Genomic DNA, 26,522 nt, shown 5'->3' with positions numbered 1-26,522 from the left:
ACGGAGATGTATTCTAAATTTGCAAATTGCGAATTCCGCAGCAACTCTTGGCTTCTTGACAAGCATTAACACGTGGATAGATCAAGAACGTTCGGTCATCTTGCGCCATCTCCGAAGCCCTCGCTTCTCTAGCCAACGATGACAGACCCGAGGACGGAAGGAAAAAAGTCTGAAGCGAAAAGCACGGCCGGAATTGCGCGCCCAGCAGGGGATACGTATCAAAAACCTCCAGGTCAAGGGTAGCGGCGTTGGCGTTCACGTTTGACTGTTACGACTCTGAAAGATAAAAAAGATGCAGAAGATGGCTGAAATTTTCCGATAGCCTCCCCGCTCACGGCACGAAGATCACCCCGAATAGGTTAGCACGACGGGCAAGCCGAGAGCTGAATAGGGCTCTACGACATGGTCTTCAGCCAATGGGGAGCTCTAGAGTGAGACTCAGCCGCCGGCGAAAAGCGGGGTGGTGGAGGAGCTAGGGCCATGCGTGGGGCTTTCCCGTGGCTTGATCCAGCGGAAGGAAGCTCGGGCCATGTCCCAAAGCAAGTGTGGCTGTGTGGCTTGTGACCGTTTTCGATATTCTGGGGCCGAACTTGGAGGGAGCGCTTTTCCCATTGTTGATGAGGTTGGGTTACTCGGAACCGTGCCCTTGGGACCTTGAGGGCCGAAAATGGATGAAGCAGTCGACTGTCATCCAGGATGCTGGGAACAGAGTTGGACATGTAAGTGCCTTCCCCAGATAATACTGAGCCACGTATACACACACTCACTCACTGTCTCTCTCTATCTAAGTCACATATCCCAAATCTCCACCAACATCTTCACATATCATATCAAACTCAGATACTCACCCTTCATCTCTTACTTCCCCGTCTCATCTCCGGGCTCCCTCAAAGCCAAGACTCTCAAGCACATACCAACGCGTCCTCGAATCTAGCACCAAACTAGAAACCTCCTCCGTACCCAATGCCACGCGGGCCTCCATCCTGAATAAGGTAGCCCTGCACCGGCACCAATGCAGCCACGCGTGCCCACCAACAGAACAACACCAACACCAGCACCAGCCGCAACCACCCCCAGATTCGCGACCTGACCTCAGCTTTGAGGCCATGCACACACCCTATGAGGCGGGCTGTTCTCATGTACATGTAGGTCCTCGACCACCCCCCCTGTGGCCCGCCTTACCCGCCAATCTGGCACGCTGCGGGAGCCAAGTTCTCAACGCATCGTGTCATCCCTGAGGCTCTTTATCTCCTCCACGTCCCCATCTGAGTCAAGATCCGCCCCCGTGGCATGCTGAACCGGACCTGACCGGCATTGCGTCAAATATCTTGTCCTCCTCTCAGCGTCTCCGAGTGTCTCATCTCTCTGCAGTCTCCCTGCAGAATCGTCACATCATGCCATCCAATCCTCGTGGCCAGAGTGGCTGTCCAGTTTGACCGCCAATCCCACGCCTTGCATCGTCTTCTGTTCCCAAGTCCCCGTTTCCCTTAGTTCCCGGCTTCCTGATGACCCGCGGCTGTGGTCCCCGGAACCCGTGCTGCGGTGTCATGTACTTGGACCCAACTTGATCAACACTAAGACACGCATCTAGAAGCACACATGCCCCCTTTTGTCCAAGTGTCTGATGACGTGCCGAACGCTGCAAGGGACACACGGCTCAGTCCCGTCCGGTCTGGGGATGATATGCTACTTCGTCATTATTGGTCCAGTGTGCTGACTCCATCATAACTCGTCTTGTCATCACGATTCTTAGATAGTGTATCAATTCTGACATGGACTTGCTGATCTTGATTCGTATCGATAATAAGTAGTTTCGTACAGGTAGACTAAATATACCCCAAGAGTCTTTTTCGCCGTGCTGTGTTTTCTCGTCTTCTCATGCTGGGCTTCAAGTAGTAAACAGACGCCCTCCAAAATGGTGTAGAACAAATGGCTCACATCCAACTCGAAATGTAGCCTGACAGGTTTCAAGCATTCGTCATACTGACATCCTCATCAGATCCGGTTTCCTTTCTCATCTGATAAGCCATCATCCCCCACACTAGCTTCAGAGCTTCCAGCCGTTGCTTGATATCAAACAGGTCGTACCAAGGGCTCCTCCACGCCTCCACCTTACCCCAGCTGCGCTTGGACGGGTCTAGCTCGCGAGCTCCCTCCAGAGCCTCAAGCAGGCGGTTGGGTACCCTCACTCGAAGGATAGAGACGTGGTGAAACAGTGAGCTGACCACAAAGATGTCGTCGTAGTCTGCGCCCTGTCGTCGACCAATAGCCTCGTACTGGGCCTTCTTATCCCAGGTCGAAGATGGAGGTCGCACCATGCGATAGTTGTCATAGATACTCATGTTCTTGCGGGGCTTCTTGGACACGGGCAAGCCATTCTCATCACTGGGTTTGACGTCTTTGTCACCCTGAACCGAGTCCTTCTCGATCTCACGTCCAATGGGTCCTCCGGGACCACCTCCCCAGCGCTTTTCAGTCGTCCACCATTGTCCATCTCCAAACCGCTTCTCCGTTTTGCCCTCGCGTGCGCGGTGTTGCGCCGTGATGAGCGCCGCCACGATTTCTCGCGCAAGGTCCAGAGACTGTGCGGTTTCGGGGTCCGGCACGGTAAAGTCGGTGGTCCCTCTAGCACTGACACTGGCTACTGGTCCATGAACAACACCTGCACGGGCAGCTTCACGAGTGGTTGGGCTCTGGAACACAAAGAGACAGCCAGAGGGGCAGTAGGTCTTGCGAGAAGGTGTTCCTTCAGGCGAGCTCAGGTGAAGACGTGGCTCGGTGCGCGATGGCGACACATTGCAGCCAAAGTCATAGGCGACAAGCTTGATGAATGCCGTCATAAGGTTGTTGCGGTAGTCAGGGGGCATACTAGAGCCAGAACTGGTCCGGTAATAGGAGGGCCCGGCATCCTCCTTGGGGGTCACTTGTTTCGCATCATCCGAGCTCGCCGCTCCGTCAGTGACTTCTGGGGAGGCTTCAGGAGATGGGGGCAGTGCCGGAGGCTGGGTAGGGTCATCCCAAAAGGAGGTGAAGGCTTCAAGACAGCGGAAGAACTCGTATGCATTTCCTAGGCGAGCCTGCTGCTTTCCCTTGGGTGTAGGTAGTCTTCGCACAGTTCGAAAAGCATCTTCGTTGATGCTCGACAGCTCCTTTTTGCGCTCAAGATAAACCTGACACCCAGGAGAGAGGTTGCCGTTCCTGATGGGCCTGCGAGTAGATGCATTCTTGTCTCGAGCCCCATCGAGAGAGAGTCTATCCCACTCATCAAAATCGGGGATATATGAAGGGTCAGGGACCAGGTCGGCAGGTTTCGCATCGAGGTTCAGGTTAAGACCAATGGCAGAAAAACCATGGGCGCCGAGAGCGGCAGTTGTTCGACTCGTGTTCTGAATCAGGGAAGAGAGAGCCGAGGCGGCATCGATGGGGTCGTCATCGTGGGCGAAGGGCTGGAAGCGAGGAAGAGTGACGGGCGTAGGAGGTGGAACGTCCTTTGGATCTATCTTATTCTTTGACGGGATACCGGCTGACACGAGTTTAGCCAGGGTCTATCAAGGTGGAGGCACAAGGTAAAGAAAGTGTGGGGGAGGGGCAGCCGACAAAACAGGGCGAAGCTTGGTGGAGGTGAAGTGAGGGGGGAATGCGGTGTTTTGGGGGCATGGTGAGTTCAAAAGAATCGTGGCGAGGTGAAAATCGCAAGAATTGGGCAAATGTCAAAGGAGAAAAGGTCAATGAGCAAGAGGAAGCTATTCAATGCTTACCAAAGGAGGCGAAGTTGCCAAACATGGCTGCGGATGGAAGTAGTGGCGCTGCTAACGATGTAAGGTACCGCAGCAGCAGATGCTAAGCAAGCACAATGAACGACGTTGGCGTGAGTGAGGGACGGGGCCACGGCCAAGCCAAGGTACCACGAGACACAGCGAGACACACAGTGGTCGGAGAATACTCGTCAGGAGCTGGAGCTATGGGGAGGGAGGCTTGGACGTGTAGAGGGCCTCAAGGTGCGCCAGACAGAGCTCGTTCGTTGATTGATGCGTGGGAGGGAGAGAGTCAAGCGGGGGAAGAGGTCAGGTTGGAGCACGCCGTGCAGCAGCCCGTGAAGTGATGGGGCAGCGATAAGACGGTGTAGATAGCAGTATTCGACAGGTAAAGATACAGAGACTATGTCTGCAGAAAGGACAAGGGAAACGGCCGTCCAACGACTCCAAACAGACTCAAAGTGATGCCAGAAGCTCAATCGAACAACAGCATTGAGTGGATGGATGAGATGGGAGGGAGGGGGGAGCTCTCAAGTTCGCTCGGTCGTTCTGTGGCGGTCGGTCAAGTCGGTCCACGCGGGAGCAGCCGCGGGGTTGGGTTGGGAGGAGACAGCAAAGGTAAGGCAAGCGAGCAACCAACAGAGTCGCAGCGGAGACGAGCGAGTCAAGGATGGAGCTCTTGATTGATTGATGGTTGATGAGTGGATGGATCGAGGTGATGGAGTGATGGAGTGGAGGCCATGATGTGCAAGGTACCTGAAGCCACGCCGCTTTTAGGTAGCGGACCTCCACTATCACAGACAAGCGTCGCTGTTTGGTGAGTTCTAATTGGGTGAGTCTGTTGCATAAATCCAGGGTTCACAAGTCGACATGGATAGCTTCACGTTTGCAACACCTGTGCCTATGTGCACATCAAGTCTTTTCTGGTTTGCAACTTCAATTGAGCTGTCAATTATAGTCATAGATAGAAGCCGTTTGAAGGTGGCTGCATCTTGGTAGGGGAATATGCGGACACCCGATTGTGTCACGTGAATCTAGCTCAGGTGTTCAATTGAACGGCCTGGCATAGAAATGGAGAGAAGACCAAGACCACACCAGGTTCTCACGTCAAGATTATCTCTTCTCAACTTTACTTCAAGAATCGTTCACCCTCGTCCCAGCATTCTCTCGCCGTCCTGCCCAAAACCTCTCGTCCTCCCACAGGCCTAACCAGAAGCCATGGGTCAACAGTTCTCGGTCCATCGTTACCGCTTTCTCTCCTATGACAAAGGCCCCGTCTCTACTCTTGATGAGAATCTTCCGCCCTTTCCAAGATATACCCGCAGGCGCCGTCCTCCTGAAGCTACGGTCGGCTTGCTGGAGCGCCTTCCAACCGAGCTTATCCATCTGACCCTCACGCATCTCGACATCCGAAGCTTGATCGACTTTAGACTCACCAACAGAAGAGCCACCGAGTTGGTCGACCACCTCCCCCAATTCAGGGCCGTGTCCGCACATGCGCGAAATGCATTGAGAGGCATCCTTGCTATTGGAACTGGCCGCTGGATAACATGCGCGACTCTTTACGAGAAACTCTGCACATCCAAGTGCGACTGCTGTAGTGGCCAGGGCGGCTACCTCTACCTCGTCACTTGCAAGCGAGTCTGTTTCAAGTGCTTGTCGTTGAATAGATTCTATCACCCGCTGCCACTCAACACGGCCGCCTCTACTTTCAACTTGGACATCTCTACACTGCGCACACTTCCCCATATGACGGCTCTTCCAGGCATCTATGCACCATACGAGACGATTACTGAACCCCTCGTACTGGTTGACTTCGACGCTGCCAGAGTTGCCGGCATCCGAGTTCATGGAAGCTACAAAGACATGGTTTATCATGAGTTCCTTCGTTGCCGGAACCGACTCGTGCTATTGGGTCTCGATCGCGGCTTCGTTGCCGAGGGCGCCAGGTCAGCGGCATTTGCGGCTGCCTCTCGAGTTCCGTGGTTCAACAAGAAGACCCGGAGATTCGAAAACCTGTCATTCTGCGACAGTTGCCTGCATCACCCCGAGCGGCCTGACGGGAAAATACGGTCCAGGTGGCGATTACAATACACAGAGGAGTCTCTTGCGGACCATCAGAAGATCTGCAGATTCCAAGGACTCAGGCTTCGATCTGGAACTCTCATACAAAGACGCTAGGTCAAGGACGTAAGTAGGTATCTCAAGAGAGCTGTGAACAGGCGTACTGATGGTCGGAGAAGCGTAGCCGCCTACTTGACTTTAATATGGTCCTTTGGAGTTTGTGATGGTTGGGTTGACATTGCGATATGCGAGAGACATGGGGATGGGTGTTCAAAGCAGGGCGTTAAGGTGGTCTACCTAGGCAGATCTCTCCTGGCCGTAGGGAAAATGGAATTGGTTTCCAACTTGTGGATTTTAAATCGTGCTCCTTTGTTTTCGTGCCTGATTTGAAGTGATTTTGTCCAAGTTTGAACACCTTTGCGAGAATTGCTTCATCGCTGGAGGTATGAATACTTGTACGCTACTAACGAGTAGCAAGTGTCTTACACTCCACCTACAAGTCGTAATAGGGCTATGGGCTATAAAACTTCTAGAACCTTGACTTTTATCCCCGCTCCAGTTACACGTCTAGTCTATAGTCATTTACTTCGCAACATGTTTCGATATGATTCATGATGGCATTGCTCCGAATACACTCGCGCTCGCCTACCCTAAACCTCCTGTGATGCCGTCATGTGCGGTTGTCACCAAGCTCATGGATGGGAACCTGTTGAGTAACAGGGCTAATTAAATGACTAAATAGTTGATTCAATGGCGTATATCGGCGATCAGGTGTTATGGGATTCATCGGCACTACTTGGTTGCTTGATCAGGGGTGGATCACGACTTGCTTCGGATATAGCAAACACCTACTCATGCTCGGCAAAGAAGTGGGTGATGATTTAGAAAAATCGTTGCAATTGTGGCTTAGGAAAACTCATGGAATCATCAAAGTCACAGGTGCCAAAAGCAAGAAATGCCAGATGCTAGAGCTTGAAAGGAGGGAATGGGTAGAGCCTGGGTAGAAGAAAGGGGGAACATCCCAAATAGCCTGCAGGGCAGATAGAGCCCACGCACCTCAAAGGGGCTAGAAACACTCCGACTGAGGCCCACAGAGGAAGAAAGTGTGACACGAGACAAGCGGTGGTGTTGATGCTGCATGCTGCAAAGTTGGGCCAACGCAGCTGGGGAGGAGGAGACGGATGGAACCAGGTGAGAGAAAGCTGGAGAGAGAGACAACGAATGGTCTCTTTTCTCTCGTCGCAATCGGCCGGGCGTAGATGGCAGCTGGAGTTGTCGGCTCGAGTGCTATACTGTACGGGCCGTGGAGAAGGATCTCCCAGTTCCTTGGCTTGATGTTGAGCCTGAGCACAACCCCCGTGATTTCAAGTCTACAAAAATGTTTTACAGATCTGGCCGTGATGTTTAAATGTCTCTACTCTGCGATTAAAGTATGCCTCTAGGTACGGGTTCGGAAACGCGAAGTGTCAGGAGGACATCCTGTTCATTAGATTCCGCGTTGATCTGCATCACAATGGATACAGGGACAGAATAGGGGCACTAGTTGCGTACAGGACGGAAAAATTATGGTGATCAGCGAAGATTCGGTATTCCGAGAATGTGATAGATTGACCAATGCCAGGTTGAACAGCTTCATGTGTGCCCCGTGTATTGCTCACTCAACTTACACTCGGCTCTCAGTCATTACCACACACTTCGGGAAACGGGGCCAAAGTGCTCACCCCAAATGTTAAATCACTCATCTTACGCCATCCTCTATGAGATGGAAACACTGATGACGTACTCAAACAACATGTTTTAGAGAAACTTGTCACAGGTGTTGGATAATTCGTCAACTTGGCTGACATGGGCTTGGCCCACCCTACAACACCAATTGCGTTTGCCAAGTCAGTTTCAGTGCCATCTCGAATTCATGCGCTCCCATGCCTCATCACGTGGAGTTAAGACCGAGGCGAGAAGACCAGAATTTTGTGTTTCGTTAATCGTACGCAGGATGGCCATAGTTAACAAGAGATTTAAGTTTAGCTGGTGAGTTGTGGCGACATGTGGACCGTGATGGCAGGGGGACCAGGCTTGGAACAAGGGTGAAGCCTGAGGGGGACGCTCGAGCGGATGAACTGATGTGAGCCAGGATGCAGGGAGGAGCATGATGGAGAGGGGAGGGGCAGTGGCATAAGGATTCAATGCAAAATGGGCGAAGTCTTGTGAAGGTTAATCAATCTGGCGGGAGTGAGGCAGAAGTGAGGATCTTGATGGCTGTTCATAATAGGCTGAGCCGATATGGTCCAAGAGGAGGATTTCTTGGTACATCAAGATGAATCACGAGTAATTTCGGGCAAGGACGGAAGTAAGTGAATGTCTTGAAAGACGATAAAGAAGCACAACTGTTTATGTTGTTGATGCTAATGCCGGCCAAGGTCCCAAAGAGGAGTGTTTTTCAGGTACGATATGCAGGTACGCGACAAGCGAAATGGAAGACGAGGATTTTTTCCACCTGAACTGAACTGCCCGTCATCCCTCTGTTCTAGTGCCGCGGGAGAAAAGAAGGTACGTGTTTTGTTTCGTGGGATATTTTTCCGTCTGTCGTTCTAGCGGGTCTATCTTTGGTGTTTCTCAGGACCACCAACCATTAAGCCCAAGGGTTAATAAGCCTCCATCCCCAGCCTGGCAGGTACGTACCTCGTTCCTACCGTGAGCGCGCAGCTAGAGCGTGTCAGTCGTCTCAGGTGGCTGACGGCAGCGCCTCCCAAGAAGGAAAAGGCAGGCACAAACAGAGAAGGCACCAATAACGGTTGCCCCACCCTCCAGGTGCCTGCGCTACGGTAGGCGCTGGGTCTCTCCCTCAGGTTCTGGTCGGGTCTTGATTCTCTCTTTTTTCCATCAACAACTTTGGGCGTATAAGGGGCCAACCATCATGACCGTAACCGTTCCCGGTCGCATCACCGAGACCATGCGTACATATTCAGCTGTGGCGCTTAGAAAGAAGAAACGAGAGACAGAGAGATTCGATCCGACAGAGAGCGGACTCTGATATCGTCCACCGTCGCAGATATCGACATGGTCGTCATACATGTTTCCCCTCAGCAGCAGCAGCTACAGCTTCGCCTCGCCTCCTCCGTGACAAACATGACCACGTTCTGGCTTCCCGTCCCAGGAGTCTGGGATCGCTAACCTAGCTCTTCGAGGCATGGCCCCTCGGCTACTAGTCCCAACCAAGCATGGGCGACAACGTGGGGACGGCATCGTGCTTCAGATCTGTCGCAGGACAGGGAACTACCCCTTGCCTCTCACCAAAGCTCCCCTTGCTTGTCGACCCCTGCTCCACGCCACCCGGAGAGCTTTTCTGTGGTAGCTCCCGTCCGGCTTGTCGCCCGATGCCGCCTCTCGTTCTACTTGGAGTCAGGTAAAACGCTGGAATGGCATAGCCCCCCCTTTGGGTTGCGTTGCTCGTTGTTTAGGGTGCCATCCCCCCCTCAAGTCAACCTCAGCGACGTTTCACTCTCTCATTCTCTCTCTTTGTCTGTCTCTCCCTCTGTTTGTGTTTCTTCTCCGTGTCTCTGTCTCTGTCTCTCCTTGTATCTTTGTTTTGCGTTTTCTCTCTACAATTTCTCTTGCTGTCTCTCACTCAACCAAGTCTTTCCTTGTTACGGCTCTTTCACTCTCTCGTCGAGCCGTCATCATACCTATTCTCATTCGCATCGAAACTCGACAGGTGACAGGATCATCCACCTATATGAAGATCTAAAGAGCGAGGTGGCCATCGAGGCCCTATGTCAATTTCTGCTCATCCTGCAACTGTCCAACTTCGTTTCGTGCTAGACTAGGCTTCTGGCACTTTCTCACAATCCGCGACTGGCATCGCGAATATTCTTTCTGGTCGATAATGTTAGGCCTCCGGGCTGGGACTGTGTTGAACTTCATCCTGGGAAGGCAGTATGCCGGCATACCACAACATATCGACGTTACCGAAACCGCTTCACTTGTCGAAAGAGCCCCGGTGGTCATCACTGAGACCGTCATGGAGTCCCTGACCGTTGTTGTCCCAAAGACAACAACCGTACAGGTGACTTACCATGTTCCAATTAATGCATCGACGAGCGCCACGGCCGACCCGAGCGCCACCCTGCCCTTTGCTTCAACAGCGATACTCAACGCCACATCCTCCACTTACGATCCCGCGCAGGATACCCCTCTCTTCGCCATCAACCCATCGTTGATCCTCTCCGAGAGTCAGGAGAGTGTGCCGGTTCCCACTACTGCGGTTGAAGGAGATTTGCCCGGGACGAGTGACGCACACGAGACAGCGGCCCCTATTGAGACCGCAACTACTGAGGAGGCTTCTGCTGAACCCACTGCTGAGCCGACCTCTGAGCCAACTTCTGAACAAGCTTCTGAACCGATCCCTGAAGTGACTTCCGAAGCGGCACCCACCGAGACACCGGAAGAGGCTCGGCTGGTGAGCGGGCAGGACTCTACCTCATCCGAGGTTCTCCTCTTCGACACCGCGTCGTTGACTTTCACTTTCACGGGCCCTCCTGGCCGATCCACAACTCTTCAGACTAGATCGGGGACTACGACTGCCGCCTCTGCTCCCGGATCGACTCAATCTTCTGATGGGGTTACCCCTGATGACAGCGAGACGGGCATCACTGACCCCCGACCATCGTACACTACGGCAACTCTGCCTGGTGGTCTCATTACAACCATTGGACTCGACGCGACGGCTGGCAATGACCAAGCCTCAGAGACCGACGGTGCTGGCATTATCAGCAAGGAGTCCAATGACACTGCTGCGACGCCCGTCGTTGTGGGCAGTGTTGTCGGATCTGTGATGGGATTGTCCATGCTGGTGTTCCTCTTCTGGTTCTTGCGACGACGTACAACGAGGCGCCGCAGGAGCACACTTTTGACTCCCCTCGGCATCCCTCCAGGTGCGCCTGGTGGCATGGGTAGTGAGAAGTACGAGATTGACAACAACTCCTTGGGTCCTACCCCTCGATCCACCAAGCTTGCGGCCGCTGTGACGGCCAACGCAAAGAAGTTTGGACATAAAATCAGACTCTCAGTGAACGGCTCTCCTGGTGTCAACATGAACCGAGGAAACTCGCAGTTCCTCGACTCTAACCCGTCCCACAGCCGAAGCGCATCCGTGGGACCCTACCCCAGCAGCCGAGGAGATTCGTCCCAGGGCCAGCAAGGATGGTGGTCGCGACTTATCCTGGAGTCTAGCGCCGAGAACCTTGAGGCCCAGGAGATCTCAGAGAAGGAGCGTGGGATGACACGAACGCCGAGCCCGAACCCCTTTTCGGATGCCCACACCATGGCTGCCGTGCCTCCAGCCAACCCCTTTGCCTCTACTCGAGACTCTCTGATGCCCTCTCCTTTGGCTCCTGGACGTTCGCCACCTCAACGACCACCTCGCCCGGATGATCCATTCTCGGATTCGAACTCGGTTGCGCCTCTTGCTCCTACCCACCTACCACCGGCCAACTATGTGTCGGATGTGCGGAAATCCAGGGGCCCTTCGATGGCGCGCAACCTTACACCTCCTGGGCCGAATGGATCGCCCAACCTTCAACTTCCCACGGCCCGCGAGGGGCGCGACAACATCCACTCCAACCCCTTCGACTTGGAGCTTGATGGACGACATGTCCCCAGCGTCAGCAACATTCACCCCATGCCGCCGAGGTACACAGCTGCCAGCTCCTTCTACGGCACGCAAAAACGGGCTACAACACACTCTCGTGCCGAGAGCTTTACCTCGCGATATACCAGCGGAGTGAGCATGCTCGACGAGTGGCCCGTTCCGCCTACCGACTCGAGATATAGCGGAGCAGGCTACCCGCCCTACCGACACTCTCGAAGCGAGAGCGACAGCGTCCTGGGCCGTCAAAGCGTGGGCCAGGCAATGTAAGCGTTGGCTGAGCATACCAAATCACACGATGCGGGGCGAGTTTTCATTTCGTTGTTGTCTCGACGTGGGGATAAGCGTGACGGTTCTGGGAGGGTGTCACTCGCCCGCTGCATAGAAAAGAAAAAGTTGAGGAAGATACCTATTTAGATGGATACCAAAACAGGGTTGATATTTGGCATGGCATTGGATGTCAGCGTTTGTGCTTACGATACCACAGAACTATGTTTTCTTTTTTGTATAGACCAAGGCGCATTTACATTTCTTTGTACATGTTGCTATGGAAGGAAGTGACGAAGTCCATTAGAAGAACTTTGTGCATTGCTATGCCCCGTCGAGAATTTAATGATAGAGCGTATTAATGCAGATGTTTTGCCCCGAACTGGGTCTGTGCATACTTTGGTGATTTAAGTGTTTCAAATTGATTGGCTTGGTATTGATCAAGATCTGACAGTGTCGTATTGTTTCCAGGTAAGCTGTTCCAATCATAGGAAGCCAGCTCTTGTATTCATCTATGGATGTTTGTCTAAGTCGTGATTCCATCTCTCACTGGTCGACACATGGACAGGATAGCGAAGACGGGTACGTGGCCTTCTCCTGAGATATGTCCTATCCGGCAATAAACAACCATGGGGAGGGGAAGACAATAACATCAACATGGGTTATCATAATTGCTCCATCTATAGGGATTCTTAACCAAGTGTCTTAAGAATCTAGACCAGTCGAATCCAGGGGTGAGAACCATCAATACCTATAGTCGTTATTGCCAAGTCATAAATGGAGAGTCAAGTTAGAATTGAGAAAGTCTAATCATAAAGTGGACAGGTTTCTTGTCATGGAATGAAGAGGATTCTCGCCAAATGCTTAGACAATGGCAAACAAAGTTGCCAACGGCCCCCAGTTCTTTGACTTTAATTATCCTTGACTCACCTTTACGTCGTCGACTGTCCCTCTGACTCTCACCGGAAGTTTGTTTCTACCCCAGTAGTTGAAACCGTTCGTCATGTCCACCACTCTTGGCTCTCCTTTGCGACGGGTTACCCGTTACTTTCGGTAAGGAGGCATCACACAAAGTAAAACGATCTCTGAGGGGAACTACTGACAATCCATATGAAAATACATCAAGAACTTGCCGATTGACTCATGGCCGAAGAACACTCTGGGAGAAAGGTTAAAACACCACTTCAGCGTGAGAATAGAGTTACGGACAGCCATTGGAGAAGCAACATGTACCGAAGAAGGATGCCTATAATAAGTCCCTTTCTGTTCCATCAGATTTATCACCATCTGTGTCTGCTTCAAAGACTCACCCCCCTATGTTGAGCCTTCAACTACTGATTCTACAAAGGCAAAGAACCAGTGTAAGCCAGGTGCCTGTTTTCTTTCAGCAAAAGAGACTAAAGACCATAGCTCTCCTTGTTCATCATGGGGTCCCAACCACAGCGACCGCCAGTCTACACCTCCAGATACCGAGCCGCGTCTCCTGTTCTCCGCCATCTAGAGTTGGAGTCTGCTCATTACCCCCTACGCGATATCCTCCAAGCTAATAAAGAGTCGTTCATTAACAAAGCCAAACAAGTACTGGAGCACTACGGTATCGTGGAAGGGGACGATACAAAGGTGGACCTCCTGCACCGCCAAATGCGCCCTTATCAGAGGGAACCCATCGCCACGCTGTACATCACTACGCCGTAGAAGAAGGACAGTGCTGAGTTGTAGCCACGTGCCGTCGAGGACATCAAAACTCATGTAGATAGCGTCATTCAAGGCCGTGACGGGATTGACCTGCACGTCGAGATGATAGCACCAGAGCGTTTCCAACTCAAGAACCTAGGCCCCGTCACCGGTGAACCACGGCTAGCTGGAGGAGTGTGGGATTCTGTCAGAAACATGGTCATGGAGAAGCTCAACTCGTGCGAGGTAACCCGCCGCAAGTGGGTAAGCATTGGTCTGTTCAGACTTGGATTTTCAGATAGGATGGAGGAGAACCCCATAACCATCTACATCTTTCTCTCGTACGACTCTGACGAGTCGCGATGGGAGGAAGTCATGGTCATGATTGAGAATGAGCTCCGTGAGAGGAATCTGGACTTTATCGAGGTTCTTCTTGAGCATAATGTTGGATGGGGACTGGGATGGGGCGAGGGGTTTGGTAATGCTTACCTCCAAGACGAGGATTGAGATAGGGACTAACATTGAGCAGACTAATAATTCGCTGGCATAGACGCACAATGCCATTGCCATCATATGGTCTACAAACCGAGGACCTTTGGCCCTAGGAAACTCGCAAAGGCTACGGATTTACCTATACTATACGCGCGTTTGAAGGGACGAAGAAGTGAATTATCTAATGTGGTCTAGGATCAGATGGGAAACCTATGTGCTCAGAAGCACCTAGGCAAGCCGTCATTTTGACATGCATCTATTCATTGTCTACCGGGCATTGCAAATCGGATAGTGTGAGCGCTCCTTGACAGAAATGGCAACTTTATTCAAGTCTCATTACATCTTGTGCTTATCCCACAGCCTACGAGTGATCTAAACCCTTCTCCAACCTTTGTTTGCACCAACCCGATCATTACCTTTCCCACCCCCCATTCTTAGTACAAACATGGGTCTTATTAGAGTGCTCTGGTTCGCTTTGCTATTGGTCACCCTTCTTCTCAGAGGATAGATGTCGACAGGCGGCCCGTAGTGTCGAGTCGGAATGCCTCGTCAGGCTCGGAGCAAGTGAAGATGACCGATAGAACACAGCCTTGCCTCCCAAACTGTATGATCAAGGGAAGACGGCCATATTGCAGCATTTCTGCCTTGCGGGCGGGGTAGTTGCCTCGGCGCTTGATCGGAACGAATCAGGACGAGTATGCCATGACCAAATCAGGCTGTCGGTTTGTTGAGGCAAGAAGGACATGAAGGAAGTCGATATTCAGCTGCGCCCGGATTCAGAGCCTGGCACTGCCACGTAGCTCTGCATCAGTCGGCGCTTATGGTGGCTTGAAATATTCTCATCTCGTACAAATCCAACTCTTTTCCTTCAACCGTCGTTATCGTTTGAACTTCTTTGCATTGGGCAACCTCCACAACACTTTCATGATTGCCACAGTCTCCATCTCACCATCATGCGTCTTTTGAATACAACTTCACTAAAACTTGAATACTTTGTGGAAGACGAAACACCCATGTACGCCATACTATCTCACAGATGGGAAGCCGAGGAGATCCTATTTGAAGATGTCCAGACCAAGGAGTGGCCTCAAAAGAGAGGTGCTAAGAAGGTCAAGAAAGCCTGTCGTCGGGCTAAGAGGGATGGTTTCGGGTACATCTGGATCGACACCTGCTGTATAGACAAAAGCAGCAGCGCTGAACTTTCCGAGGCCATTAACTCCATGTTTAATTGGTACCATGATTCTCAAGTATGTTATGCATACTTGTTTGATGTTCCCAGGAAGGATTTCAACGAAAGTGAATGGTTTACTCGAGGATGGACACTACAAGAACTTATCGCCCCCCAGCAAGTCCATTTCTTTGACCGTCAGTGGGAAAAGATCGGGGACCGCCTATCCCTGCTCGACTCTATCGTCGACATAACAGCGATTGATCGACGAGTCCTTGGGCGAGGACAACACCATCGACATTGCAGAGGCCACGAAGAAGACGAGGTCTACGAAGAGGGGTGTCCATGCGTAAGGGACAACGGTTCCCGGGCGTTTCGTCGGCTACTTTCGTCATTCAACGTGGCCACGCGCATGTCATGGGCAAGCAGACGAGTTACGAAACGTGTGGAAGACCAAGCATATGCCCTCCTGGGGTTATTCAACGTGAATATGCCCCTTCTATACGGCGAGGGAACAAAGGCATTTCGGCGCCTTCAGCAAGAGATTATCCGAAATTCCAACGATCAATCTATCCTCGCTGGCGAACACAAACTTTGCGTCAACTTGGATGATCACATCGGAGAGAAAGACCTGGATAACATGGCCGACGCATTCGGCCATCTGTTTCCATCTCAGCCATGTGCATTCATGTTTGGTGCTGATCTGGAAGGTCCAGGTGCATCAACGAAATACCTGTCCATGACGCTCACGAACCACTGTCTAAACATCGACTTGCATGTGTGTCCTTGCTGGTGTCAATACGAACACAGCGGTCAGGTGCAGCAGTGGCTAGGAATCCTAGGCTGTGTCTATTCGGACGACTACTTGTCCCGGCCCGCGATCCTCCTAAGCAGGCTGAGCTCCACAGAAGACGCCCAGCCAGCCTTCATGAGGGCACTGATGCATGACAAGACTTCGATCAGAATATCTCCGGTCACGCCGCTGGGCGGCAATGAACATGTCGAAATTTCCGAAGGGGGACTGAAAGTATGGTTCAATCCAAACAGCATCAAGATGACGAATATCGATCTGTTTTTACAAGCCCCCTCGCAAGCACAATTAATACGGACACCCGCCATAAAGATCAACCCAACTATAGGAGGACACGACGACATGACATATGCGATCCAGATACGGCTTCCAGACCTGGAACGAACACCAGAAGGCCACATCCAGGACGTGACATTCTTGATCCGCGATCAACGGGACCTACGGGAAGGCATGCGTGGGCTTCTTGCGATTGGTGACGGCTCCAGCCACAGATTCTTCGTCGCATACGGATTTTCAGCCAAGAACACGAGTTCCGAGGCACCTCCCAAGTTTGATCCCTGGTGTCGACTACTGGCGTGGCATCAAGTCATCCCTCATCGAGAGTTTATGCAGGAGGAAAATTACGAGTCGGCCGATATCTTTGAAGACATGGTTCGCTTCAACTCTTCGCATAACCATCCACCAGAACCAATCGACAAGATCTGGATTCGTGACGCTATGGGCTTTCCCGAAAGACCTGGTCTACAAGCCCAGGTAGCGATGACGCCGAGCACGTTCCTAGAACAAACGGTGTATAATATGTATATTTCTGTTTGGAGAATTGACGGATCGTTTGGATCGCGAGACTTAGGTTATGGTGGGAGAGGTTCTCGGAAAGAGTTACCATGGCGTTGACAAATCGGTTCAATATCAAGCAAGAACTGCCAGAATCAAAACTCCAAATTCGTCTATTTCCCAAGGCATCCCTTAGGTCGGCATAAACCTCTACGGCGGTCACAGTGGAGGCCTCAATCAGCTAGATGCCATTCTTTTAGAGATACCTCACTTAGCACCTGATCCTGCCTGAGCAATAAGTCCTCAAGGCATTGGGTTACAACAGATGTGGTCATACCAGCAACCCACATAATCGAGCACCATCTGTGACAAAAGGGTAGGGCGAGGGATACCACTCGATCATGTAGCGCGGGCACCATCTGCGGCCTGTAGTTCCGCTTTGAACCCAAAGGGCTTGAAAGCGTTGCCATTGAACTTTAGAAAACCACCGGATTTTCCAACTTGGTTCCTTGAGTGACCACCTTGCCTTTGTTGTAATTCGTCCAACCATCTAACACGATGCCATCCCCAGAGTGGCCTGACACGACCATGACATCATGCCATTGGCCTACACTCTCCTCAACCTGATTGGACGTTTTAAATGGCCTGCAGGGTCTTCCCGTCCCTCCCTCTGGCGCGAGAAAATCGCGTTCTACGCGCTGGAGCAGCTGCGACCTGCGCGCGTAAATTGCTCGTCGCACGCGCGCATAACCCGTCCCTGACGCGGACTGGTCCCGTCAACTTCATGCGTGGCCCCCTTTCACAGGGTGAGTTCCATTGTGTGATGCGCGTCGTTTCACGAGGTGGTCAATTGCACGAGTATACGTATTACACAGACTGTACTGAAAAAAGTATCAACATGTTCTTCATTTTTGGTCGAATGAAAAAAGTGAACAAGTAATAAAAAGTAGTAGTCACATTGTCCATGAGCCGTCCGAGTTACCATCTAATCTGCCTTGGGCCTTTTTTTACTCTCCCGAACCAACCACAACCAGAACCGAATTTCATCTTTGTGTAGTAAAATTACAGGCTTGAGCCTGTCACGTAGTCCCTCCATCAACATCTCGATCGAGGGTGAAACAAAGAAACCAACCTCTTGGCCTCGAAAATGGGCCGGGGGCCACCTGACCATCTTTCATGCCGTTTGAGTCTATAACGCCGTCGCAGAGGGAAAAGAAAAAGAAATAGTTACAGAACCTTGTACACCTCAACTGCCAGTAGTAAAACAATCCAGACAATAGTTAAAAAAGGAAAAATGTGCGTGCGCGCGTGCTGCTGTAATATGTGCCGTCATGGTATCATGTACGAGAGGGAAATCAGATGTCGATGTCGACGTCCAGACCCTCCAAGCTCTCAAAGGGCAAGACGTCGTCAAAGGGGTTGCCGATTGGTGACTAGTCAAACGTCAATCGCCTTTGGGTCACGCTGACGGGTGTCCTAGTCGCCGTGAGGGTGACGGGCGTCTTCCAGGGCTTTTGTGCTGGACTGGGTGTGATGTTGACAAAGTCGGCAAAGTCAAACGCTTGGCTCGGGGTGGTTGGGAACAGGTTACCCCCACCGGGCGTCATCATCATCGACGAGGGCAGATCCATCTTACTGTTCTTCTGCGGGGGAGTCGAAGGAGGATCCATCCTTGTCCTGGTGGACGTCTTTACGGCTGGTGATGGCGAGGCTGCCAGGTAGAGAAGTAGATCTGCGCCCTCCTCGCCCGTCTTGCCACCGTTGGCGCCTGTCCCGGCGTTGCCGTTGCCCTTGGCCCGTCTGCTGCCGAGGGTTCGGGACCTCATGGGTGGCGTGCGAGGAGGAGAGGACCGGATGCTGGCATGGTTGAACGAGTGAACCGGCAGGAGGTCGTCATCGTCATCGGAGGGGGCAGCAAAGTTGGGTGATGTCAGCTCACGGCTCATGAGACGCTGCTGGAAAAAGGAGACGTCTGGACCAGCCGACGTGGTAAAGTGCTGCTGCCGGCGAGGCTTGATGGGAGAAGAATGGGCCAGCTGGTGCGAGTTCTTCCACGAGGCGTGAGCGCCAAACGACTTGTGAGCGGTTGGAGAGGCCCGGAATCGCTTGCTCGGGCTCGAAGAGACGTCGGCAAAGGTGGCATAGTATGTGCGCTTGCGGTGTCCGGTGCTGCCGTTGCTGGAGCCTACTGCATCCGAAAACAGGGGCGCCTTGAGGGGGGAGCTCATGAGGGCTCGGGAGGGATACGGGAGGTCGGATGCGCTGGAGGATGAGTCGGAGAGAAGGTCACCAGGCTCGGCGAGTCGCTTCCGTCGCATCTCCTCCTCGACTTTGGGCTCGATGGAGTCGAGGGTGAGGTCCTCCCAGCCATGCTTGGTCTTGAACTGGGCGAGGGCGAGTCGGTTCTGGAGTCGGCGTGCGATCTAGAAGTGGGGGAAGAGAGTGTCAGTCCAGCGACTCACTTCATGGCAACAGTATGACTGATTGCGTCTGCGCAAGATGCGAAATGAAAGAAAAAACTCACCTTGCTCACTTCTGCACGCTTGAGCACACAGTCGACAACATCTTCAGGCTGCTTCTTCCAAGGCGACGACATGGCGGACGCTCGCACTGCTCTTTGCACTCTTGCTGCTAGGGGCAACCGCCGTTTGAAATCTGCACTGCACCTCTCTCTGATCCTCCAAAAAATTGCTGGCGTTGTTTCGATTTAAATTCCGATCTTGAGTTATATATAATGAAAAAATTTGTTCTTCTTGCTGGTCAGTTTCCGAGAGTGAATGCGCAGTCGATGTTGGTGGTGAATGAGTGAAGGAAAGTTGAGGCCCAAGTTCTGGTGGTGGTATGGAGCGTTCAAAAGGTTGAGATGGAGATGGAGGGTGCGTGAAAGAATCCAAGTTCAAGGAGACGGCAGGGGAACCTAACCTGAAGGTCGAGTACAGCTGTGCAAGCCCGCTAAAGTGACCAGAGGTGGGCTGCAGCCGTAGGCACCCTGCCCTGTAAGCTCACAATGGATTGGGTGAGAGAGGAAGAGGGGCTCGTGCCGCCGCGGCCGGGTAACCAGTTGCAGGGGGGGATGGACGAGAGGAGACTGTTCGTTTCTTTGTTCGTTCGTTTGCTGTTAGTGAGTTGAGCTGGAATCTTGATCTCGGGAACCGACAGGGACGGGAGAATGCATAGAGCCGAATAAGATATGAGCAGAGATTGGACTCATTGGACAACGTCCACGTGTAAATAAACTTGAGGTGTTGGTTGAGAAAGGGGAACCTCCCTCACTCAACGATGAACTATGGATTTACTCGACAACTGGAAAGAAGAAAAACCCATCACGATAGTATCGATGTCAGTCAGATCCGGCCATTCAACTGGCTACTCTGTGTCTGTCTCCATTCACTCGCTCGTCACTGGGGCACCAAAAAAATTCACGGTATCCATTCCTCATTCCTCTGGAAACGACACTCAACACCGTTGGCCTGCTAGGCGCTGTAGGCTCCCGATCTGCCCTGGGAGACTTTTAATTAAAAGAGGCCCATGCCTAAAAAAAAACAGTACTTATGCACGCACTTTGCACAGCAACCAAATCCAGTCCAATCGCTTAACAGGGCCGCCGCTGCCGGGCCAGCAGCAGCCCCAGCTGGCGTTTTGTCATAGGGCTCTGAGGTTCCCAGGTGCTTCACACTGAGCACATCTCTGCTCGTTTGATAGGTCGTCGTGGGCTGTGGACGAACTGCAGAACCTCCTCCTTTCTTGAGGCCACCTAAACTGTGGCCCGACAGAGCCTTATTCTTGCATCTGAGACTTGGGGGAGAAAAGTGTTGGTGGATGCTTTCAGGGCTTTGACAATGACAATGACAATTGATACCACCTTGGTCAGCGTTGAGTTTGATTGGCCTACAGCTGTTCAAGGGTTGACCAAACTCGGTGCTGACGCTTCAGCTGGCTGGCTGAAGTTGGTAAAAATGCACCATCACTGGTTCATTGTGTAGAGCTGAATAAACTCGTCTCCTTATTGTTCTCCACCAGTTCGCCAAGGGAGATTGATACTTGACAACCATCTCGGCTCCCCTCTCTCTTGGACTCAGGATCGAGCTCAATTGATCCATGAATGCAGAAACAATAGCTTCCCCCGGCAGCTCTCTCGTCAATCAGGGCAGAGTTGCACTATCGCGACGAGCTACCCCAAAAGAGACAAGGTGGCCGTGACCAAGGTCTGGACCTTGTCGTGCCTGTAAATTACCTGGACAATAGCTCTCGGCACTTTATCAGTACTAAATTGCCCAGGATCTGTCTGTTTCATAACTTGTTCTCTGAGTGAGTGAGGCTAGATAATATCGTGATTGCGAACTGCTAAAGGGGAGAGTCGGCGGTGAAGATCCAGACACAATCAATTGCTACAAAGACCCTGAGAGTTTCCAGAGCATCACAAGCCCTGAGCCAAAAAACCTAAAATCACACTTTCACTCATTTCAATTGGAAGATGATTCGCACAATTGAGAAAACAGACTTCAAGGGGGAACCGAAACGTGACTTTCCAACACCACGAGAAACGGATGCGGTAGCTCAACTTGATCGGAGACGGAGTTGACGTCGATGATGGTCAATCCTGGCCTGATTTTAAAAGCACTGCTGAGCTGGCAGTTTAGCTGTCTCCAAAGATGTATGACGTCTCTCAAAGCTACACCCTTGTCGTGGTACTCCGTAGTTGCATCGCCGTTGCTCCTCAGGATGGAGGACAAGATAAGTCTCAAACAACGACTTGGAGTTCACCAAGCAACCAGAGAGTGAGTCTCGGAGTGAGACAAGTCAAATCGTCTTGTTTCAAAACCTGACCCAGGCGTCTGGCAAATCCCAAGACCTTAAACATCCCACGTTATTCCCACCAAACACGAGCCCTGATCGTCGTCAGTCCGTCATCATTTATCCACACCCAAGCCAACATGCTTAACTCGGTAACTATTTACGATACAGCGGACATGCCGCTGGGAAAATCCCCATCTCCCAATGGATGCGGAAGCAAGGTTGGGATGGGCGCTTGCTGTCGCACCTTGACGATCTGCCCCTGGCAAATCGGGATGTGGGTTGGGTCGGGAACGTGTCTGCGTTGTCTGCATGTTGCGCGCGCAAATATAGAAACAAGGAAGTTGTTGATATCTGATTGGTGTCACCATGAATTCCCCCTTCATCTACAAGATGGAGTCTTGATCCATCAAGAACAGGGAAATATGAAACGGGAAAAGACAAGGTGCTTCGAGAAGACATCATCTAACCAACACTCTCGGTAAATCCCATCTCATGGACATGCCGACCGCCATTCTCGGACCTCTCAGATAAAAAAACACGGAATCTTGTTGGATGGACGTCGGCGCCGGCGCGGGCTATTCCCGCCTGGGAGGAGACGGAGGGCGACGTCATGGACCATGGCGGTCGCATACCAGACCAGCTGGCGGCGGGCGACGACTTTCAAGATGCGACAGTAGTAGTCTTTTGGTGGACTCTCCGGGATCACTCTAGACCTTCTTCTCCCGCTGGATGCGTGCGGCCGGGTCGACTATCGAGCTCCACCCGTTGTCCACTGTAGCGCATCGTGTGCCTGGTTCCAGCCTGGCTTGATCGTGATCCCTCCTGTAGGAGTTGCTCCATGAATGTCTGCCCGAGCAAGGATTAGCTATCAGTGCCAGTGTCAGTCGCTGTCGGCGTATCTTGTCAGTGCCGTGCCAGCTGGTGAGTTATTCGAGTAGCCGTGTCCCAGTTCTTGATGATCCGTTTCACCTGTTCCTGACATCTCTTCTCTCTCTCCCTCTATTTATCTCGTACGGACGTAAACATCCAATCCATACCTGTCCCCCTCCACGCGGCCACCACCCCTCCATCCTCCATCCTCCTGCCCCAAGCGGCCTCCACCGAAGAAGCCTCCACAATCTCCAACTTTGCTTGAGCCTCCCCTGCTACTGTTCCATCCATCCACCACCCATCATTGCTCGCAGCGCTGCACCTAACATTAGCAGGCACCGCGGCCCTGCAACCCACCTCTTCCCAGCGGACCCCCCGGGCGAAGCTCCAACGCACTCTCGGCGATTTAGCCTGGTCCCGTCGCCGTGCTGTCGTGTCGTCCGGCCCTTCACCCGCCATCCGTCATCCGTCATCACATTATTTCTCCATATCGATCCAGGATATCCATCCAGGGGGTGGTCGGGGAGACAGGTTAGGTAGGTTGAGTGAGGGTTATCTTTCCAAGGCAGAGCGAAGAGTGGATTTTGTTTAATAAATCTCTTCTCCTCTCGAGTCCCTTTTTAATTCCCCTTCCTCCATCTTTTGGGTCTTTCCTTTTTTATTTTTTTGGTCCCTTTCTTGTCATATCCTAGAATTGGCAGGAGCAACAACCTCCGACCGTCAACATTCGACGACAGCTTCTATCCCACGCACCCCCCGCGAGACCTCACTCCACTTGCGTCTGTGTCAACCACACACCCCCCCGTTCGTTCATCTAAGCCGGACTACAACCTACAATACGAGCTCCTACTTCCGTCCGTCGTCTTCCACCTACCACTAGGTCTCGGTAATACAACCTTCATTCCCTCGTTTCTCCGTCTTTTGTCCTCCCTCGATTACTCGGCTCGACTTGGTTTCATCATCATACCGAATCCTCACCTCGAAGGCCATCGAATTCCTGCCTCGCTGAGGATAGGTCCAAGTCGCCGGCGACCATGGCTCCGTCTTTCCTCAGCAATCTACGCCGCCGCTCAAGGGCCAGTTTCCGCACCGATCGTTCTACGGATACGTCAAGCGATGGCGCTGGGAGCCAGGGAACGTCACCTTCGAGCGGTTCCCTCACGCCGCCCTCTCTAGACCACCAGTCAGATCCCGCTCTGCACCTGCAAGTCAAAGATCAGCAGCAGCAGCAGGTGGTCCAGCGCCGAAAGTCCCAGATCACCCAGAGCCAAAGCATGCAAATTGTCCCACCGCGACCTCCCCTGTCGGCGCATTCGAACCGCGGCAGCGTCTCGGGCATGTCCGGGCTCGGTGCGCCTGTCAACGGAAAACAGAACTTGCCAGTGTCGCCGTATGCTCCGAGGTTGACCAACATTGCTGAAAACGCATGGGTATGTCTTTGACCATCTTTCATTCTCGTCCTCGTGTCCAATTGGCTTCTCCGTGCGCTCAGAGGCGCAAGCCATAGCTTCAGGGGTCCAAGTAGTACAAGGATGATGCTGCCAAGACCTCCAAGAAGCCTCGCTGCAAGTCATTGTTGACAGCTGCTAATTCGACACAGGTTTACCAAAAATGTCTTCTAGTATACGGCACCATTGGCGATCCTGCCCATCATGCGCTCGACGGAACCCTCAATGTCTGCCGTCTCGACGACAATTTCCCCGCCATCAGCTGGCCCGTCTGCAGCTCACATTTCAAGGCTCTGGTCTACCTCCAACCAGGCGCAAACAAACTACGATTCGAGTTCTCAAGCCCCAAGCTCGCAAACAGCAACAGCTCCAACCCGATCCACGCCTCATACGTGACCGTCCACATGCTCCCGACAACTAACTCTCCGCCATTGCAACTTGCCATTGTGCTCGCCAAGGACTCCCCGGGAACCTTTGACGCTTCGCCCGCTCGCGCTGAGAGGGAAGGCAATGGGCTGGAAACGGCTATCAAGAAGTTCAGGATGGCGGCGTATCTGTGGCAGGCATTCACGTCTGAGCAGATGTGGCGGAATAAGCTTGGGCGACGAGCTTTCCGGTTCGATGAAGAGTGGACGACAGGCACCGCCAACTATCGAGACCGGGAGAATGGTGTTATGCGATCCGAGGCGAGAGTTCATGTTATCCGATGCGACAAGACTGTTGCCGAGCTCAGAGATCTCAACAAGGCCCAGCAGAACGAAAAGGCTACCCAGAAGGACGCGCTGTTTGGAATCGCCTCGGAGGCCGTAAAGAAGCACTTCAACCCGCTCCCAGGCCAAAAGCTCTATGTTTCAGCCCTACTTCTGGACGCACACTGGGACAAAGACGCAAAAACCGTGACGGGCCATGCCGCCCTCGGAGGCGGAGATGGCGATCTACAACTGGCAATTTTTGGGTCTCACTGTCTGCAGAGCTATCCCACAAGTTTCGAGGAGGTTGTTCCAGCCTTCACTGACTGCACACCCACCGACACCAACCATGTGGCCAACGACTGCAACGAGGCCGGCAGCTCCTGGGAGGCTGCCAACATTGGAATCGGTGCGCATCTCCATGAGACGGGTCATCTCTTTGGGTGCCCCCACCAAGAGAGTGGTGTCATGTTACGAGATTACGTTGTTCTCAACCGCACCTTTGTTGCCCGCGAAGCCTACTGTACCAGAACCAAGTCCAAGGGGGGCCTGGCAATGCAAGCTGACGAGTGTGGGTGGCACCGCCTCGATTGCCTGCGCTTCCGGGCTCATCCAGCTTTCCGTCTTCCGAACGATGCCCCGATGAACCCCGACGGTAGCGTCCAGGCATTCCCAGTCGAAAATGGCAACGTTCTTGTCATGGCGGCTACCGGAATCTACTTTGTAGAGATCTTTGCTGAAGGCGACGACGTCTGCCACTCCTGGATCGAGTATCCGGCCGACCAAGGAGCACCTTCGCGACAGGTGACACTGAGCGAACAGGAGCTTCGTGCAAGAATGCCCGAGAATAAGAGAAAGGGCCGCTTCAGAATCTCGATCAAATCGTACGGAGGCGGGTCGTTGGATATTGATGACTTTAAGGCGTTTGCGTCAAAAGAATCGTCCGTCAAGCTGTCGAATGGAAAGACTGCATTCCGAAGCAAGAAGCTCGGATCCTCAAAGATGGATGGAAGTCAGCCTACTGAGGCCATCTTCACCAGTGCTGTGAAGCAGGATCGTATCCTTTCGCGGGTGATTGTCTACCACGGAATGGCGCTAGATGGGATGGAGTTTGTCTATGATGATGAGTCGACTCAGGTGTTTGGAAAGAAGGGTGGTAAGAAGGGAGGTGATGTTTTTGAATTCGGTAAGACCCCCTTTTGCATGGCATTATTCGAAACGAACTAACCGTATCCCTTAGATGTCCGCCGTGGCGAGTACATTAGCGGTTTCGTCGTGCGGTCCGGCTTCTGGATTGACGGCATCCAAATTCTGACAAGTCTGGGCCGGAAGTCGCCCGTGTATGGCAATGCAAATGGCGGAGATTCGTAAGTGCCCTGCTGCCATTGGTCTTTCCAGGCTAACACATGATGCAGACACACTTTGATACCCCCTCGAGGATACACCATCTGCGGCGTTTCAGGCTCATGTGGCCAGTGGCTTGATGGTTTCTCGGTTCTTATCACACGATGAACGAAGCATCAAACGCTCTCTTTTGTAAAATCACACACGGAACAACATGGAGAAGAGCCCGAAAGCCGATGGAAAGGCACTAATTGGGCGTTGACTTGAGTAGCATGATGAAGAACTTGGCGGCCATGGCCTTTGGGCTGGTCCATGCTTGGGTGCCGACACACGTATATTCATTTTTCGGCGACTAAAAACACGCCGCAGGCACTAGGGAGGGCATTGGTCTTGACCCGGAGTTTGGAGTACGCATCTTGTCTATTGCCTCTCACGAGGCGGCACACGCCACGGTAGGATATACATAACCAGGTATGGAGGGATGGGCACACATTATACCAGGGAGGTCATCCTGAATTCATACATATGAAATGAATTGTTGTGTTTGCGATTAAAGCAGCTCTATTTTGTTTATATTCCTGTTGTAATGATGGTGAACTTACATGCCGCGATGCTTGTGGAGATGCTATTTGCATCACTGACTTGCTGTAGCCACAACAAGATACTGCAGCAACACATCGACTTTACGGTGAGACCAAACGTCTGTGCGAGTGTGAGCATGAGCT

General features: G+C 52.4%; 6 protein-coding genes across 6 annotated transcripts; 4 read left to right on the top strand and 2 right to left on the bottom strand.

Moving 5' to 3' along the window:
• Window positions 1–1,967: 1,967 nt before the first annotated feature.
• Window positions 1,968–3,783, bottom strand: NECHADRAFT_92436 (uncharacterized protein; the record flags this gene model as incomplete). Its single annotated transcript, XM_003051458.1, has 2 exons — window positions 1,968–3,523; window positions 3,759–3,783. 2 exons carry the CDS (start codon window positions 3,781–3,783, stop codon window positions 1,968–1,970), a joined length of 1,581 nt encoding a protein of 526 aa, XP_003051504.1.
• A 5,919-nt stretch (window positions 3,784–9,702) lies between these two features.
• Window positions 9,703–12,439, top strand: NECHADRAFT_78651 (uncharacterized protein; the record flags this gene model as incomplete). Its single annotated transcript, XM_003051912.1, has 3 exons — window positions 9,703–11,729; window positions 12,176–12,201; window positions 12,417–12,439. 3 exons carry the CDS (start codon window positions 9,703–9,705, stop codon window positions 12,437–12,439), a joined length of 2,076 nt encoding a protein of 691 aa, XP_003051958.1.
• A 716-nt stretch (window positions 12,440–13,155) lies between these two features.
• NECHADRAFT_78650 (uncharacterized protein) lies at window positions 13,156–13,911 on the top strand (the record flags this gene model as incomplete). Its single annotated transcript, XM_003051911.1, has 2 exons — window positions 13,156–13,421; window positions 13,488–13,911. 2 exons carry the CDS (start codon window positions 13,156–13,158, stop codon window positions 13,909–13,911), a joined length of 690 nt encoding a protein of 229 aa, XP_003051957.1.
• A 938-nt stretch (window positions 13,912–14,849) lies between these two features.
• NECHADRAFT_18070 (uncharacterized protein) lies at window positions 14,850–15,644 on the top strand (the record flags this gene model as incomplete). The annotated part of the gene is made up of 1 exon (XM_003051910.1): window positions 14,850–15,644. A coding segment is annotated over one exon (795 nt), but the record flags the coding sequence as incomplete, so codon positions are not given.
• Window positions 15,645–18,082: 2,438 nt separating this feature from the next.
• On the bottom strand, window positions 18,083–19,245 carry NECHADRAFT_38036 (uncharacterized protein; the record flags this gene model as incomplete). The annotated part of the gene is made up of 2 exons (XM_003051457.1): window positions 18,083–19,072; window positions 19,174–19,245. 2 exons carry the CDS (start codon window positions 19,243–19,245, stop codon window positions 18,083–18,085), a joined length of 1,062 nt encoding a protein of 353 aa, XP_003051503.1.
• Window positions 19,246–23,350: 4,105 nt separating this feature from the next.
• Window positions 23,351–26,325, top strand: NECHADRAFT_103976 (uncharacterized protein; the record flags this gene model as incomplete). Its single annotated transcript, XM_003051909.1, has 4 exons — window positions 23,351–23,746; window positions 23,917–25,639; window positions 25,694–25,820; window positions 25,869–26,325. The coding sequence occupies 4 exons, from the start codon at window positions 23,351–23,353 to the stop codon at window positions 25,963–25,965; spliced, it is 2,343 nt and encodes a 780-aa protein (XP_003051955.1). The 3' UTR covers window positions 25,966–26,325.
• Window positions 26,326–26,522: the final 197 nt, after the last annotated feature.

Source organism: Fusarium vanettenii (genome assembly GCF_000151355.1).
Source record: "Fusarium vanettenii 77-13-4 chromosome 4 genomic scaffold NECHAsca_3_chr4_2_0, whole genome shotgun sequence".
NCBI classification, from domain to species: Eukaryota; Fungi; Ascomycota; class Sordariomycetes; order Hypocreales; family Nectriaceae; genus Fusarium; species Fusarium vanettenii.
Note: the sequence above shows the minus strand (reverse complement) of the source record. Positions and strands in the feature narration are given on the sequence as shown.